Source organism: Triturus cristatus, chromosome 3_1, assembly GCF_964204655.1.
Source record: "Triturus cristatus chromosome 3_1, aTriCri1.1, whole genome shotgun sequence".
Taxonomy (NCBI): domain Eukaryota; kingdom Metazoa; phylum Chordata; class Amphibia; order Caudata; family Salamandridae; genus Triturus; species Triturus cristatus.
This window is the reverse complement of record NC_140583.1, coordinates 330250095-330266584: the sequence shown is the minus strand read 5'-3', so window position 1 is coordinate 330266584 and position 16490 is coordinate 330250095. Positions and strand designations below refer to the sequence as shown.

Below are 16490 nucleotides of genomic sequence, written 5' to 3'. Positions count from 1 at the left end.
AATGTGAGACTTTCTATCCAAGGTCTGCACTTTTGTCTGTCCCTGATTGCTGCTTAAGGACTGCTAATGGCAGTAAGATGCAGAGATCGCACACATCATTGTGCTCTAGTTCTGGGTACTCCTGCCTGGAGCCAGCCTCAGTGTTACCAGCTGTTAGATGCATCACTTCCAACAAAGCTTACTCCAGTATTGGAACTTTCATAGATTCCCATAGCTTGTATCATTCCCCGTCATCGGAATGGGAGTCTTGGTAAATAAAAAATAACAGCAGTAGGTACAAAAGAGAAGAAAAGGCCTAGGCCTCATCTCATCTTGTAGTATATCCATCTCCTTTTGTAAAAGAGACCAAAATAATGCAACAACCAATCCGATTAGCCTCACCCCATAGACCCTTCGTTGTGCTAAGGGAGTCTCCTTTGAGCTCTGCTCACTTCAACTCTATTGTACTGTTTTTTCAGCAGTTTCTTCTTTAGGATTGTTTGATATTTCTTCTTGGAATGTCTGACGAAGAGAAAAAAGCTTTTTTTTAAGGCTTGTTCCACCTGTGGTAAGAAAAGGTTGTATGTGGAGGACAGGCATAAAGACTGCATCTACTGCCTGTTTCCGGACCACAAGGCACCGGACTGCAAGAACTGCCGCACCTTTTCCACAAAGACTCTCCTCGACCGCGAGGGTCGCCTTCTCACCTGGCTTCACTAGCTGAACTCTAGAAAGGAAACACTGTCAAGTGACAGCAAAGATTTGTCATCTGCCACTATGTCCAGAAGGTCAGTGAAGAGGGGTAGGACTTCTCCTTTACCATCTACAGACCGACACGCAAAGGCCTCAAAAAAGACCCCCCCCAGTGAGTCTGAGAGCCGGGAGTCCTTACGAATCTCACCATGGTGCAAAGGAGAGGGAAGGACTACCTTCAGCAGGAGCAGTGGCAAAGTCTGCTATACCTTTTAAAATGCCGCCTTCTCGGTCATCTGAGAAGTTTGACAAGAATAGTCAATCATCGACGACTCTGCAAAAGACTCCGAAGGCTTCAAAGGTGCAGGTTAAAACAGTACCACCGTCAACGGGCTCGTCGACGGTGCCTTCAAGTCTCCATCCATCGACGCTGGTCGACAACTATGACAATTACCTCAACGTCGAAGCTGATAGCTGCAACGATGATGACGTCGACAAGAGCATCAACGACTGTGACGACAGCGGGAGTGTCGAGTGTCTCGTCGACGACCGTTTCTACGACGCCCATCTCCTCATCGACGATCTGCTCGTCGTCGTCGACTATTTATTCTTCTTCTCCGTCGACGACGTCTTCGTCGACCGAGAAAATCACCATTTCTTTGACGAGGATCACGCCGGACATGACTTCTCCAAGAAGGGTTTTCCCTATGCCTCCCGCACTGTTTTTGGAGGAGGAAGACGATTCTGAGAGAGGATGATTCTTTTGGCTATGCCAATAGCCCCTCACAGGTGAGTACCTTCTTGGGCACTCATATAATCACCCTTTTCAACGTCAGGAAGACACTAGCCAGGAGATGATTTCTGTACCTTCCCTCTTGGCGGATCTTCAAGGCATGTTGCTGGACTATAGGAGGAGATTCTCCCAGCCACCTCCTTCTTCACTTCCTTTGGAGCAGGCTGTATCTGCTCCGCCAGCTTCTTCTGTGGCTTCGCCAAGGCCATCGTCCCAGATGGTATCACAGCCTCAAGTCACCAGTCCAGTCATACCTCCGATTGTTCCAGAGGTGCAGATTGATTCCTCGGACCAGGATCAGGGCGATATCACCAGGCTCGACCAGGGTACGAAGTGGGCTGATTATGTGATACCGGACCCAGCTTCTCCAACACCAGATACAGCTGATACTCCCCCGGCAGACATTGGGGGGGGGGGGGGGGGAGGGGGGGGGTTCACAAATTGATGGGAAGAGCCTTAAGCAGATTTAAACTTCCCATGCCTTCAGTTCAATCTGAGTGTTTTCTTCATGATTTCAAAGAACCTTATAGGAAGACGGTCTGTTCCATTCCTATTGTCCGCCACATCTGTGATGAAGGTATAAAGGCAATGAAGAATCCGGCTACTGTCATTCCAGTTATGCCGCGTCTGGAGAAAAAATACAAGGCCCCTGAAGACAGTCCAGCATCCTTAACAGGTCAACCGAAGCCGGATTCAGTGATATCCCAGGTGGCTCAGAAAAAATCACGTAACCCTTCTGCGCCTCTTACTACTGAAGGAAGGCAGACGCCTAGATAATGCTGGGAATAGATTTTCCTCAATGGCTAGTCTTTTGATTAGAGCAGCGAATGCGTTGGCAGTACTTGGCAGGTATCATCGTCCGATGTGGTGTGACCTCTCAACATATCTTGCTGCCTCAGGAGTTCAAGGTGGAAGCAAAGAAAATCTTGCAGGAGGGAGAGGTTACATCAGCTGAGATTATCAACTGCGCAATGGACATTGCCACGATGGCTTTCCGTTAGCTAGCAGGCGCAGCTGTTCTTCGTCGCCAAGGCTGGCTAAGGGCGACATGGTTCCGGCTGGAGGTCCAAAACAAAATCCTGGACCCTCGTTTGATGGGGAGGCATTATTTGGTAAACATATTGATGATGCCCTCCAAGACATCAAAAAGGATACGCAGACAGCAAGATCCTTGGGAACCCTACAATAGCAAAAGGTTCCTTTCCTTGGAGCCAGAGGAAGAAGTACTACAACCTACCGGGTTCATACCAGCAGCAACGATATCCTTCTTATAATTTAACGCCTCAGTCTTATCGTCCATCTTACGATCAAATACAAGGCCAGACCTCTTTTTTTCTCTTGGTCTAGCTCTAGAGGAAAACAGAATCACCAGGGGTGTGACCCCACTAAGCGACAATAGCGGTGTACTGGCTCTTCCTGCTGTACCCCCCTCCACGACAACATCTGTGGGGGGCAGGGTATCTCAATACCTCCACAACTGGCAACGGATAACATCAGACCATTGGGTACTCCACATCATTCAATGTGGCCATGCGCTGGAGTTTGTACATCTTCCACCTTCCAAGCCCCCTGCCGCAATGCCTTCGAAACATCTGCGTCTTCTGCGGCTCGAAGTTCATCAGATGCTCCTCAAGGGAGCTGTAGAGCCGGTCCCCTTTTCTCAGAAGGGAGAGGGTTTCTACTCCAGATTTTTTCTGGTCAAGAAGGCGCTGGAGAATTGGTGCCCCATTTTAGACCTCAGGGAGCTAAACACCTATCTCATAAGACAAGCCTTTCGAATGGTGTCTCTCCAGGACATTTTACGTCTACTCAACCCTGGGGACTTTATGGCCACTCTAGAGCTCGAGGATGCGTATTTTCACATACCCATTCATCCAGCCCACAATTGGTCTCTACGGTTTACAGTAGCCAAGAGCCACTTTCAGTTCAAGGTTCTACCTCTTGGACTTCGGTCTTCTCAGAGGATCTTTACCAAAGTGCAGGCCCCGGTGGCAGCCTTCCTCAGGAAGCAGCATTTTCAGATCTTCCCCTACCTGGACGATTGGTTGCTGAAGGCCTTGTCCAGACAGGCAGCGGAAGAAACAGCCAATGCATGCAGGAGTCTGTTCAGCAATCTGGGCCTGACTCTCAACAGGGAGAAGTCCTCTCTCTGTCCGTCCAAGAAAGCGTGATTCCTAGGGGCCATCCTGGATACCTCTCTCAACAAGGCTTCTCCATCCCTTGAAAGGCAAGAGAAACTGATGTCCATAGCTCATCTGTTGAGAAGAAGAAAGTATCTTTCAGTTCGCCGTTACAAATCCCTGCTAGGAGCAATTTCCTCTTGCATTCCTTTAATACCTCACTGCAGGTTGCAGATGCGTTCACTTCAGGAGCAGCTCGACCTGCAATGGCGACAAGTGAACGGACCCTTCGACGACAAGGTGCTGATCACTCCAGCTATGAAAAAGAACGCCTTGTGGTGGACGAAGGAAGAGAATCTATCCTAAGGACTATCCTTCGTAATCAATCCAGCTCCTCAGGTAGTGACTACACTTGCCTCGCTGGAAGGCTGGGGCGTGGTGCCGCAGGACTTGCATGTAAGCGGACATTGGTTGCCACAGCACCGCCTTCTCCATATCAGTCTCCTGGAACTCAGGGAGATTAGTCTGGCTCTACGGGCCTTTCTTGCACGGATGCAGGCATCGGCGGTTCTCGTCCGCACGAACAACACCACAGCCATGCACTATATAAACAAAGAAGGGGGTACCAGATCTCTTCCGTTGTCACAGGAAGCCCAGAAGATTTGGGAGTGGGCTATCCTTCACAGTATATCACTGAAGGCGGTGCATCTTCCAGGAGTACTAAATGAAAAGGCGGACATGCTCAGCAGACTGTCGTCAGTCAGCCACGAATGGGAACTGAACCAGACTGTCTTGCAGGAAATTTTTCACCGGTGTGGCAGACCCTCAATAGACCTCTTTGCCACCTGAGAGAACAAAAAATGCCAGTTTTACGCCAGCATGCTACACCATCACGGGTCGCAGGGGAATGCGCTTTTGTATACTCTTTTCCCCCCCCATTCCTTTGATACCCAGAGTACTCAGGAAGATTCAAACGGAGACGTGCAGGATGGTCTTAATAGCTCCAACTTGGCCGAGGCAGTTCTGGTTCACGGAACTTCACCTCCTCTCCACGGCTGATACGGACGGTCCCAGACCTTCTCACGATGTCCCAGGGCCAGATCTGACATCAGGACCCTCGCTCCTTACACCTATCAGCATGGCTCCTGAGCAGCGAGAGTTTCTTGGGCTAGATCTCTCGGAGGAGATTAAGGAGGTGCTCTCTCAGGCCAGAGCTCCTTCTACTAACAAGACATACCGTTTAAAATGGAAGAGATTCTGCATCTGGTGTCAGCAGGAGGGTTTCGACCCTTTTTCATCTCAACCTCACTGAGTTCTTCCATATTTCATGTCTTTGGCTAAAACGGGGCTGGCTCATTCATCCATAAAAGTTCATTTGGCGGCGGTTTCTTGCTATAGACGCACTGCATCTGGACCTTCTCTTTGGTCAGCCAGGATTGTCAAGCAGTTCCTCAAAGGTCTCTTTAGTCTTTCCTCCAGTGAGGCCTCCGCCTCCTATGTGGCATTTGAATTTGGTTCTCACTCAGCTGATGAAGCACCCCTTTGAGCTGATTCATCGAGCAGATCTGAAATTCCTCTCTTGGAAGGTGGCGCTTTTCCTAGCTCTCACTTCTGCAAGAAGAATGGGTGAGTTACAGGCTCTGACGATCCAGGAACCTTTCCTACAATTCAAGAAAAATATAGTGATCCTAAGGACTAACCCAAGGTTCAAACCTAAGGTGCCTTCTGACTTTCATTTAAATGAGCCGGTGATTCTTAAGGCTTTCTTTCCTCAGCCCTCTACGCCGGCGGAAAGAGCACTCCACTCTCTGGAAAGAGTTCCGAAAATATTCTCAACTGTTTGTTTCATTTAGCACTCCCCGCAAGGGCTTGCCCCTGTTAAAGCAGGGGATTGCTCGCTGGGTGGCCAGTGCTATGCGTTTTTGTCATTCAGCAGCGGGCAAACACCTGAAGGGTAGAGTCCGAGCACATTCTACAAGATCCATGGCTTCTTCTACGGCCCTCTTTGCTGGGGTCCAGATCAAAGATATCTGCAGGGCTGCAACTTGGAGCAGCACGCACACCTTCACAAGATAATACTGCCTGGAGGCCTCGACACAGGAAGACACGACTGTAGGCCAGGCAGTCCCGAGGAACCTCTTCCATTGAGTGGTGAGCTTTCCTTTCTTCCCTCCTTCCTTTCTTTCTTGTTATTGGCACATTTAGATTTTGGATTAATATGGGTATTTACTATTTATTCTTAAATGTTATTTCACTGTTTTTAATGTTCTTTTGCTTGATGCATTCTCTAAAAAAAAAATAAAAAAAATTGAGAGAGGAGAGGGAGACACAACTAGGAGAGAGCAAAATGTGCTTCTGACTGCTGGCTACTCTGATACAAGCTATGGGAATCTATGAAAGTTCCAATACTTGAGTAAGAAAACAAGTTACTTGCCTGTAACTTTGGTTCTCCAGTATTGGTAACTTTCATAGATTCCCCTGGGAAAGCTCAGCCTTCAGCATGTTTTGTTATACTGTTACACAAGGGCTACAAAAATCTGAGGCTCTGAGGTTCTCTCAGGAAGGTTCTATGGGGTGAGGCTAATCTGATTGGTTGTTGCATTATTTTGGTCTCTGTACAAAAGGAGGTGGGTATGCTACCAAATGAAAAGAGGCCTAGGCCTTTTCTTCTCTTTTGTACCTACTGCTATGGTATTTTATTATTTACCGAGACTCCCATTCCGATGATGGGGAATGATGCAAGCTATGGGAATCTATGAAAGTTACCAATACTGGAGAACCAAAGTTACAGGTAAGTAATTTATTTTCTTCTGTCTGGAGGTGTAGGCCAGAGAAGTGCACATGAAAGAGAACTAATCCAAACTGCTTCTGTGGCATGAGACATACTGTGGTCACATGGAACTGCCACCTAGGAACCTTTCTGTGATTCACACCATAGTACAGATTGTGGTATTAAAATCCATCGCACAGACAGTCGTGGATCTACATTTGACAGTTACGCTCACAACTGTTTTGTGAGCGCTGGGAAACATTTTTTGGGGGTGTGTTAAAGATTTTGGATATGAGTAACACGTTTCTTTTTAAACAATATAGAGGATTGAAATGCAGAGGACACGTGGAGTCCTCTGTGCTTCTGAGCCCGTCCGCCAGTACCCCGTCCTGTGAGTTTCCAGCTGCACAAGAGAAGCGAGAAGTGCTGAGCATTCAGTTAGAGGAATGACTGGGATTCAGGAGGGATGGGTGCTGAATGAGAGCTGATGATGATGATAGGGGAAGGAGGAGGGGAGGGTCATAAAGCTGTGTGAACCATGACAAGTCCCACAGTACGGCCAGATGGAAAGGAAAAGGGTGGATGGGGTGGACTGAAGTTCTGTGTAGAAATCTCTGATGAAGGCCTAATAGTATTGACCGCAGGCCCCTTGTTATACTGGTACGGTCATACCTATTAAGCACTATAATAGTGTTTTGGGTTCTCTTTCCAGGAAGGATCTGACGAGTGAAAACCAGATCTAGTGGTGTTGTGGTGATACTTGTATTTTGAGTGTCCAAACGTACATCACATCGTTTGGTTAGTCTTGGACTGTTCTGATTTCCTTCCCCTGAATGTGGTACTTGATTATCCACTTTGAGTCTAATAGTGCAGTGGCCTAAATAAACCAGTGGGAGATGGTTCTAGTTGTTACAGTAGGTGCTCAGTAACCTATGTGACTTCAGGAGCTAGGTCGCACAATTACCATTACAGAATCCTCGCATTTTGGCCCTTAGACCATTCTAGAAATGCAGGGCATTGCGAGCAGCACATCTGAGGCACAGATAGATAGTATTCTACCGCTTTCTGGATTTTTGTCCTAATTCTCCATGCCCTGAGTGCTACAGAAATTACAGACCACTATAGACCTTCACGAATTGGGACTACAGATAGATGCAAGAAAATCAACTCTGCCACCAGTGAAATCATCACGTATCCTGCAGCAGTCTTGGACATGAAGGTTGCAAGAAGAGCCCAGACTGACTCTCTTGTTCAGTTCACTAGTCTTTATTCGGTCATAAAAATGACCATAAAAACACAGGTTAAAAAATACAGGTTAAAAACACCATTAGCAAATTATATAAAAAAATTCTTTATGAGCACCCTTGGAGGCTAACATTCATTTAAATGCTGTTAACTATCTCATCAGGGCTAAAAACCTATTCTCGTGAAGCATATCTCCTCCTCAATTTTATTGCAGACAAGATATAATTAAGACCAGAGAAACAAATCATAGGATTATTTTAGCATTTTTTAAAAATCACCACCTATCTGTTTGATGTGCTTGTGCTTTAAAAGTGGTTGTAACAAACTTCTTCTCAAGCCGCTATATAGAGTGCAGAAAAGCATAAAATCATTTGGGTCACAGTTATTGCATGGGCAACCTGGAAGGGATTCAAACCAGGAGCCAGAGTTAGGGAAAGCAACCAAATAGTGAAGTGAGTGTAACGTGAGCCTGGTGAGATAAAACCTGTGTTCTGGTTTTTCCTGGGTAGAAAAACCAGAACACAGGTTTTTCCTCATGAGGCTCAGGTGACTCTTTTATTCATAGTGTCAGCATCTGAAGAGATTCCTCCTGTGAAGTTCTGTGGCCTTCTGAATAGTCATAGTCTTGAACCACAGAAGAAGCATTTTCACCACTCAGGAATTCCCCAACGACAGACTGTCTCAAATATCCGGAGGCACGAAGAACTGCTTTTGATGACAGATTGCTCTTTAATCCCTCTCATGATGGTTTTACAAGAGAATGTTTTTAATGGTATCTATCTAAGGCTTAGTCATACACAATAAAATCTGTAAGAAGTTTCTCTGTATTGTGGGTTGGGGTGCCACCTGTGCTTCTTGAAGCCCGAAGTCCCCTCTGCGTCCCTTCACAGCCATGGTTCTCTTCTTTTACTGCATGATTGTATCGCACCTATTTCTTCTCTTATGCTGCTCCACTTTCAGGTATCCGCTTTGTCTACGTTTGTTATCTTGCATGGTCCCTCCTCCACATCTATCTGATGACCAACTTATTTTTTCAGGTCATTTACTCTTTCACCATTCATTACTCAAACTTCTTGCAGTGGAAGAATGGAAAGGCGGCCTGATTTTCGCTACATTGTCAAAACGTATTTACACGCTTTGTATTGTAATCTCAGTTTTTTCACTTGACTTTAATTTAAATTACATTTAGCTTTTTATATTCTAATGCACGGAAATATCTCCGCCTCTGCAGTAACATTAGTGTTTGTTCACAAACACACACAGGTGGGGGAGGTGTGGCGTAGCACCCAGAGTGTCTGACTCCGAAGCGCGGGGCTCACAGTTCGATCCCCGGTGGCAGCTTAGCATCATGTGACTCTGGGTAATAGCTCACTTAATCTCCCCGACTGCCCCCAGTGTCTTGATACCCCTAGGAGTGATAAGTCGTGCTTTACAAATCCGGAATTTATTATTATTATTAGTATTATTATTATTATTTATTCAAAAATAATAGACTTAAATCATACTACTGCCACTAAAAAATTTAGAGTCTGACTACATCTCTTTATTTTCTCCTTTTGCAGGTGGAAAGTGAAGTGGATAAGAGCATTGCCAATGTGTACAATGAGTACAATGGTACCTATCCTGATGCAGCAAGCCGTGCTATTGATTATGTACAGAGACAGGTGAGAACGCTGAAGATTTGTTTGCGACTTGTGTATTTCCAAACCGTTTATTTTGCATCACAGTCAATTTGAAATAGTCGCCTATACAAAATGCAGTCCTGTCACTTGTGTTTTGCCAAGGGGTTTGTGTTGTTTCTCTAATTAACTATACCAATATTATCAAATATAGGAAAACGATTTTATATTGAAATGAGTGTTTGTTTTAGCAATTGTGAAGCTTGCATTCTTAATTTTATTATTCTTACTGTATGTCCTAGTTTGCCTTTTGAGGTTCTGTTTGTTGTACTCATCCTGTGAATGGTCCCACTTAACTGAAGTAATAAATGTAGTGCTTGAAGGATGATCACACAACTTTATAAAACTTGCCTCAAAGGACCCACCCTCCTGCTCTCCATGGTCTTTCAAAAGCTTCTGCACAGCACTGGAGCTCACATACACTCAACCAAGGGCATCATTTCTGATTATGGTTATCACTTGTGCAGTGCTGTCTTACGCAGGAATTTGTATGCATCAAAATGTATGGGGACCAGCTGTCATTCAGTTCAGTGTAATCTTTTTCTAGTCACCACAACATTCATTCTTTATTTTCCATCGTTGGGCGCATGCATAAAGATTTGATAGGACTGCAGCCCTCACTGTGGACCTGAGACATCCATCATTGAATTATGTGTCTCTTCACATATTAACTGGATTGGCTGGATCATTTTGTGAAGATGGATTTTAAATCCTGAGACTAGCTTCTAATCAAAGTAGTCTGTCAGTTTTCATTTCTGATTTTTATTTCATTGTTAATTCTTTCTTTTTTGCAATGGTAATTATTTACTTTATTTACACAAACCAGCAATTCTCTTTTTAGAGCTGCATTTTTGCTTTTATTAATTTTGCACTTTTAATGTGTATTTGCATATATAATAATGAAACAAGAAATGGCAATGGCACGAGATCTCATCTTTTGAAACACATAAGCTGGCCCAAGCATGAAGATGCAAGCATGTACCTATGCGCATTCATGTCATGACACAGCAATCATTTTTTTTTACATTGAAACTGTGTTTCAAGATGGTGGATATTTAAATAAAATATAAAAAGTATGCAGTACTGCATTGGTAAAATGTGCAGCCCTGTACCAAATTGAAGCTGCTGTACCCGTCTAAAAAGTTTTAAAAAATTAATATTTAAAATAACGTAAGGGCACTGAGAGGTTAAAAGTTAAGTGAACACAGACGACGAGCAATGGTGATCAGACTGGGCTGAGGTGCAACAAACCAAATAGGGGATGTACAGCGATATGGAATTTTATAAACATCTACTTGTCCAAGCACAAGAGACTTCAGAAATCTACTTATCCCACCAAAATATCTACTTGTCCTATTTGGTACCAAGCAGTAAGGCGATAAATCAGGTTATGGCTGTCATTATATTACAGCTTTGATAAGCACAACTGATATTATGACATGGTTTGGGTTCTACTTTTCATTATGCCACCACAGTACTGTAACTAGGCTATGAACTCACCAGCTCTGTTTGTTTGGTTTGTGTTGGGCAGCTTTCTGATTATAGTAGAGCTCCAAATGTAGCGGAGTTCCAGATAAATTATAATTCTAATTATGCCCTTGCTCTTTCTTACCGTAGAAGCAGTTTGTGTTATGCTCTATGCCATTTATTGTGCAGCATTAAACCGCTCTTACAAAATGTTACTGTAAATAAACCCAACTTCTACTTGTGGTTTATTTTTCAACTAAACAACTGATATTATGACGTGGTTTGGGTTCTACCTTTGATTATGCCACCACAGTAATTTTACTAGGCTATGAATTCACCAGCTCTGTTTGTTTGGTTTCTGTTAGGCAGCTTTCTGATCTTAGTAGAGCTCCAAATGTAGCAGAGTTACGGATAAATTAGAATTCTAATTATACCCTTGCTCTTTCTTACTGTAGTTTCAGTAGAAGCAGTTTGTGTATTGCTTTAGGCTATTTATTGTGCAGCATTAAACCACTCTTACAAAATGTTACTGTAAATAAGCCCAACTTATACTTGTGGTTTATTTTTCAACTCAAGAAAACCACACACACAGCCTGATCTTCTCCTCTTGACCTCACTGTGTAATTGCGGGCAAGTAAGTTTACCTGACTGTATCTGTCTTGTTTGCCATAGTTGTGAGCATATACCAAGTGCTCTATCAGTGACTGAATAATTAGATTTTCCAACTCTAGGAACTTGCGGTCATGGTCGGAATGGTGTGTGCCCGATTCTTTTCACTTGTAAGTTTGGTTTCCAAGCATACTACTCAAAACATTTTGAATTGCTGAAATTGGAAGACCCGCAGGTGCCTCCTTGCAACCCACCCAACCTGCATAAGGAGATCATGGAACATATTGTTTATTAAAATAAGAGGAGACAAGTGGCGATGGTTGTGCAAGGTGCGAGCTAGAGGCACTGTCACGCTCTAGCACCTCCTATCTTTTGATTTGCATCCCGATGTTTAGGTCTTTGCCTGTCTCTTAATATGTTTCTCTGTCCACTTTACCATGTTAATTGCTTTTGCCATCGAATGCGCTAACTATCAGTCACTTTTATTACCATGCCCGGTCAGACTGGCCCCTGTGACTCCTCCCTCCTACAAACGCCCCCTGATGTCCCGGTACAGACACTGACTGTATCCAGTGTGCCCAGTTCTGCTGCAGCAGCAGGGAGAAACATTTGTGCTTACTTATTTAGACTTTATTCTTAGGTGCCTAATTAGTTCAAGAGTCTAGAACTGAATGCAGTGTGGCATTGATTACTTATTTGGCAATAGAAACAGGCACATTACATTGAGGAAAAGAAGCCTGTGCGCCAGGTATCCTTGCAAAAGCACACAGGAGCCCCACAGCTGCAAGATCCTAGCAATGTCCCCTCATAGTGAAGCCTGGAGATTTGTCACCCGGAAGCAATCGCAGCATGACAGCAAAGAGAGTGCTGGAGCGTAAATAAAGTTAAATGTTGGCTGCCAAAGACCAACAACATTCCCACTAATTTGCTGCTTGAAGTTCACCAAGAACACATACCACAACTCATTACATCAGTAAAATCAAAGCATGAGATCCAAGACCAAGCTAAAGAATAATAAGACTGTGTCAGCTGTCTGTGTCACTGAGCATAGAACTCGAAACGCATCACAAGAAGTAATCACAGCATACAAGCATAACAGAATAGGGACTAGTTTGTAATCTCCACTGTCAGCAGGTGGCAGCAGAATACATTGCAAACAACCAGAATGTGGGAGTCTTATTTGGAGAAGAAAGGCCGGGCTGGAGATTGATGGTCCAGGATCAGTTACTGCTTTGCATAAACATCCATGCAGTGTTATCATTGATCTTAAACATCACAATAAAAGAGCTGCGGTCAGTAGTGTGATGGTTCTGGTAACTCGGGACATAAAGACTATCAGAAGGGGAGCAAAGAAAGAGCTAGGAGCAAGTTACCGCAGTTCATTTGACACTGATCACTGTAATTTACAGCCTGTAAAACTCGGGGAGCTGACACCATTTAAACTTGTGACAGGGAAGTGATCTTGCTGTGGGAGCAATGGCAGAACTGGAACATTTTATTTTCAGAGCTCAACAACATTTACACAAAGCGTTTGGGGTTCTCACAGATCACACGTCATTTGGACTGATCATAGTGAGTGGAGCTATCCTAACTTGAATGCAATCACAGAACAGGAGTTTAAGAAGAATATATTGTTGCGGGGATTCTGCTCATGCACAGAACTATGCACAGGAAACCAGGACCTTAGTGAATTGTGGTGTACCAAAAAACTCACCTCAGTACCCAGAACCCCTATCCGACTAGCATCAGTGTCTCATTCGTTCTCCGTACCATATCAAAGCTACCATTGATTAGACAACCCAGAACAAGAGACTTAGAATACTCTCAGGAATGGTGTTAATCAAGCACACCTTTTCGTTGTTATTCTCATAGCAGTCCTCAACATGAGTAATCAGAGACACGGAAAAGTTTAAAATGTTTATTTTTAACTACGTGCTTTAAGATGCAGTATTTTGGCTAACCTAAGCAAACAAATGATCAGAAATAAAACCATCAGCATTATTACGATCCCATAGAAAACAAAGGGAGAAATCTTATTATATTGATAGTGGAAACAGGTCCTATAGTACGTTGTGTACCACCCATCCCTGGCTAATAAGCTAGTTTTATAATAATAGAAGGTCTCTAGGTTTGAATGGGGAACCCCATACCTCAAAGCTTAGGTGAATCACATCACAGGATCAGCACTGCTCTGTCTGGAAAGGTTTTCTCCAACAGTGCCAGCATTATGCATGCAATGCAATATTAAAGGCACCCGAGTTTCAGATGTTTGCAGCTGTGTGTTTGTTGTGTCTAGAGCGTGGGCCGATCAACCTGAATTCAACAGAATACACTGTTATTTGCACGTCTAGGGATGTGAAAAACGGACCGTTCTCATGTGAAGAAAAAGCAAGCAAGCAGTTTTACTTGTAATAACAGCTACCTGTAGTGTTGTGTGCCAAAGTGGCAAGATGGCGTTAACATCTAAAAACGCTTATGCTAACCTAGCAATGTGTGCAGGCAAAACCCTGTCTTCACTACACCCTCCCTTGATCAGACCACGAACAAAAAGGTAAGCATTGTAGGAACGCAGAGTTCAAATTCGAGTGAGACAGAACCAAGTTCATATATTGCCAATCCGTATAATTGGTAGTGAAAGTTTGAAAAGTTTGCTGGGGGGGGAAAAAAAAGAAAAACATCAATCCAGGGTAATACACAGCCCAGTCTGGAGTAAAAAAATAAAAAGTAAAAAACGTTTGAGTCAGTATGTGCGGAAGATGGACAACTGCCAATTTAATCCATCAATGTATAGGCACAGTATGTTGCAACAGCCTCCAAAAAGAAGTCATTGTAGCCTTCAGTAAATTATTCAGCCATCCACTCTAATAAAGTAAACAAACATACATGTTCTTCGATAACCGGAGCCTCTAGCACCATCAGAGGACAACTTGCATGTTCTTCAAGATAACTTTGCGCCAGGAAGTCATGGGCTGCTGCATATATATTCCATTTTCCTAGGATTCCGTGGGCAGCCGCACAGGCCATAATCCAGATACCAGAACAGTCCAACTCATGAGACACTAAGGGGCTCATTAGTCGATCATAATCCGGGGCAGAAGACGCCGTGTTTCAAAGGCACAAATCCAGAGCCCATTCAAATGGACAATCTAGGCAATGAAAAACAGGTTGCACACAAGTAAAGTATGAGAACCGGAAGGACAATCCATAGGCTACGCTCAAAGTGGCCAGAGGTAGTGTTCCATAGTATTCAAGCATCCGGTTATGCAGTTGGAGCAGCCGGGGCAGACTGCCGTGACAGATCGTGCAGCCGTTGCGGAGCAAACAAACCAACAGCAGCACACCAGCAGTCAAGGCAACGATTAACGGAAGGCCGCCGAAGACGCTGGAAAACATAGAATGAAAATATGCCGGTATCACACCAAATATTGTTTGGAACGAGGTCACAAGGCCGGAGCCCACAACTTTGAAAAAAACGTGCCAAGCCAGTTGTTGACGTGGCATTGAATATAGTGTGAATCAGAGCACCAAAATGAATGGGGAGATCTGTATTTAAAAGAGCATGCACCTCAGTGCGGGTGTTAGCTAGGTGAAGGACAAACGTTTCACAAGAGGCAGTTAGGGTGACTGCTTTTTGAGACAATAGAGCCCTTATTCTGCTAATTTTGTTCAACTCTGCTCTCAAGGTTGGTATGGAAGGCCAGATGGATACATCGAGTCTCCCATGCGGGGGTGGGAAAAGCACATTCTTACAACAGACTACTCGTTGTGAGACAGTTACAATGTACGGAATTCCTGCTAGCATCCCGCAACACGCTTCATTACTCAAAAGCAGATAGCTACCATTAGCTAATAATGTGAATGTCGGTGTAATCGCTGGCACAGGATTTCCTTTCAAAATGCAAGCTAAATTTGTGGCGTGAATGTTGCAAGCGCCTTGCAATTGGATGTTCCTGCAAACTACTGAATGATCAGGTGTGGAAGTGCACTCCTCTCCTTTTAGATAAACCTCTTTACCTTCTCTCATGCACCTGTATGTAAATAGGAGTGACCAAACTTCATGCTGGATAGCGGTACCTAGTGGTTCATATCTGCCTATGGCATAGTATTTCATACATGAAGTGAACTTCAACAATGGAAAAGGTAGTGTGTTCAAGCCATGGATAAGCCACACAGCTGAGTTTGATTCTGCCACAGAAAATGGTAACGGTTCCAACTTTTCAATATGCAATAGTGAATGTCGCATCCTTCATGGACATGAACTGCTGTTTATCAGTCAGATTTAACGGTAGAAAAAAAGATTATGTATTCATACTGTCCCAGGGATCTTTCCCAGCCTTCAATGTTTGTACAGTCCATGCAAACTGCATTATAGAACGCAATTGATTTTGACCATGGTATAAGACAGACGTCATCTTGTACAATATCCACAACAGTGAAACAATATTGTCTAATGTGTAAATCCTGGAAGAAAGAGTGTTCATGCTATTATCAATGACAGCAAGCACTTTTCCCAAATTTGCTTGATCAATCGCTCTCAATTTAGAAGCAGTTTCAATTTGAGATAACTTCCAAACTTCGTGGTAAATAGCATGTACCCATCTTTTGGACCTGCCACCCACAGGGCCCTTATCAAAATCATTCAAATCTACATCATCAGTTAATTTGGACAAATAAAGCTTTACTGACGCCAAGGTGGAATGTTGAAGCCAGTTTTGACATAATTTCTCCACTGAAAAGGTAGTAACAGAATGGGAAGATTCAAACCGGGGGTCAACCCTAACCTGTGTGTAGCCTGACCTCAGCTCCAGAAAACGATGTTGACATGAGTCTGAAGATTTCTGCCATAATACCCATCCATGGGGATCTAAGTTGAAAATATTGAAGGATGTTTTAATAGTTTGTGACTGCAATTCATTCATGGACAGATCTGTGTGATTATCCCAGGACGGATAAGTACCCAGATCAGGAATAGTAGGGGCGTTCATCTTTTTAGAAGTAGGTAATCCAAAGCAGGTGGTCTGAAAAATAGTAGAATTCAAAAATAACATATGGGTCAGGATAAGGCACGCACCATGCAAAGCCTTAGAACCTTGCACTTGCCAGGTTTTAGAACCCCAAACAGATTTAAGATCAGT

General features: G+C 43.9%; 1 protein-coding gene across 1 annotated transcript in view; it reads left to right on the top strand.

The window, feature by feature from the left end:
• Positions 1-16490, top strand: part of TSPAN3 (tetraspanin 3) — a 192921-nt gene that overhangs the window by 105125 nt on the left and 71306 nt on the right. The window contains exon 4 of the mRNA XM_085644042.1: positions 9163-9264. Coding sequence (XP_085500168.1) covers positions 9163-9264 — 102 coding nt within the window. The remainder of the gene's footprint in view (positions 1-9162; positions 9265-16490) is intronic.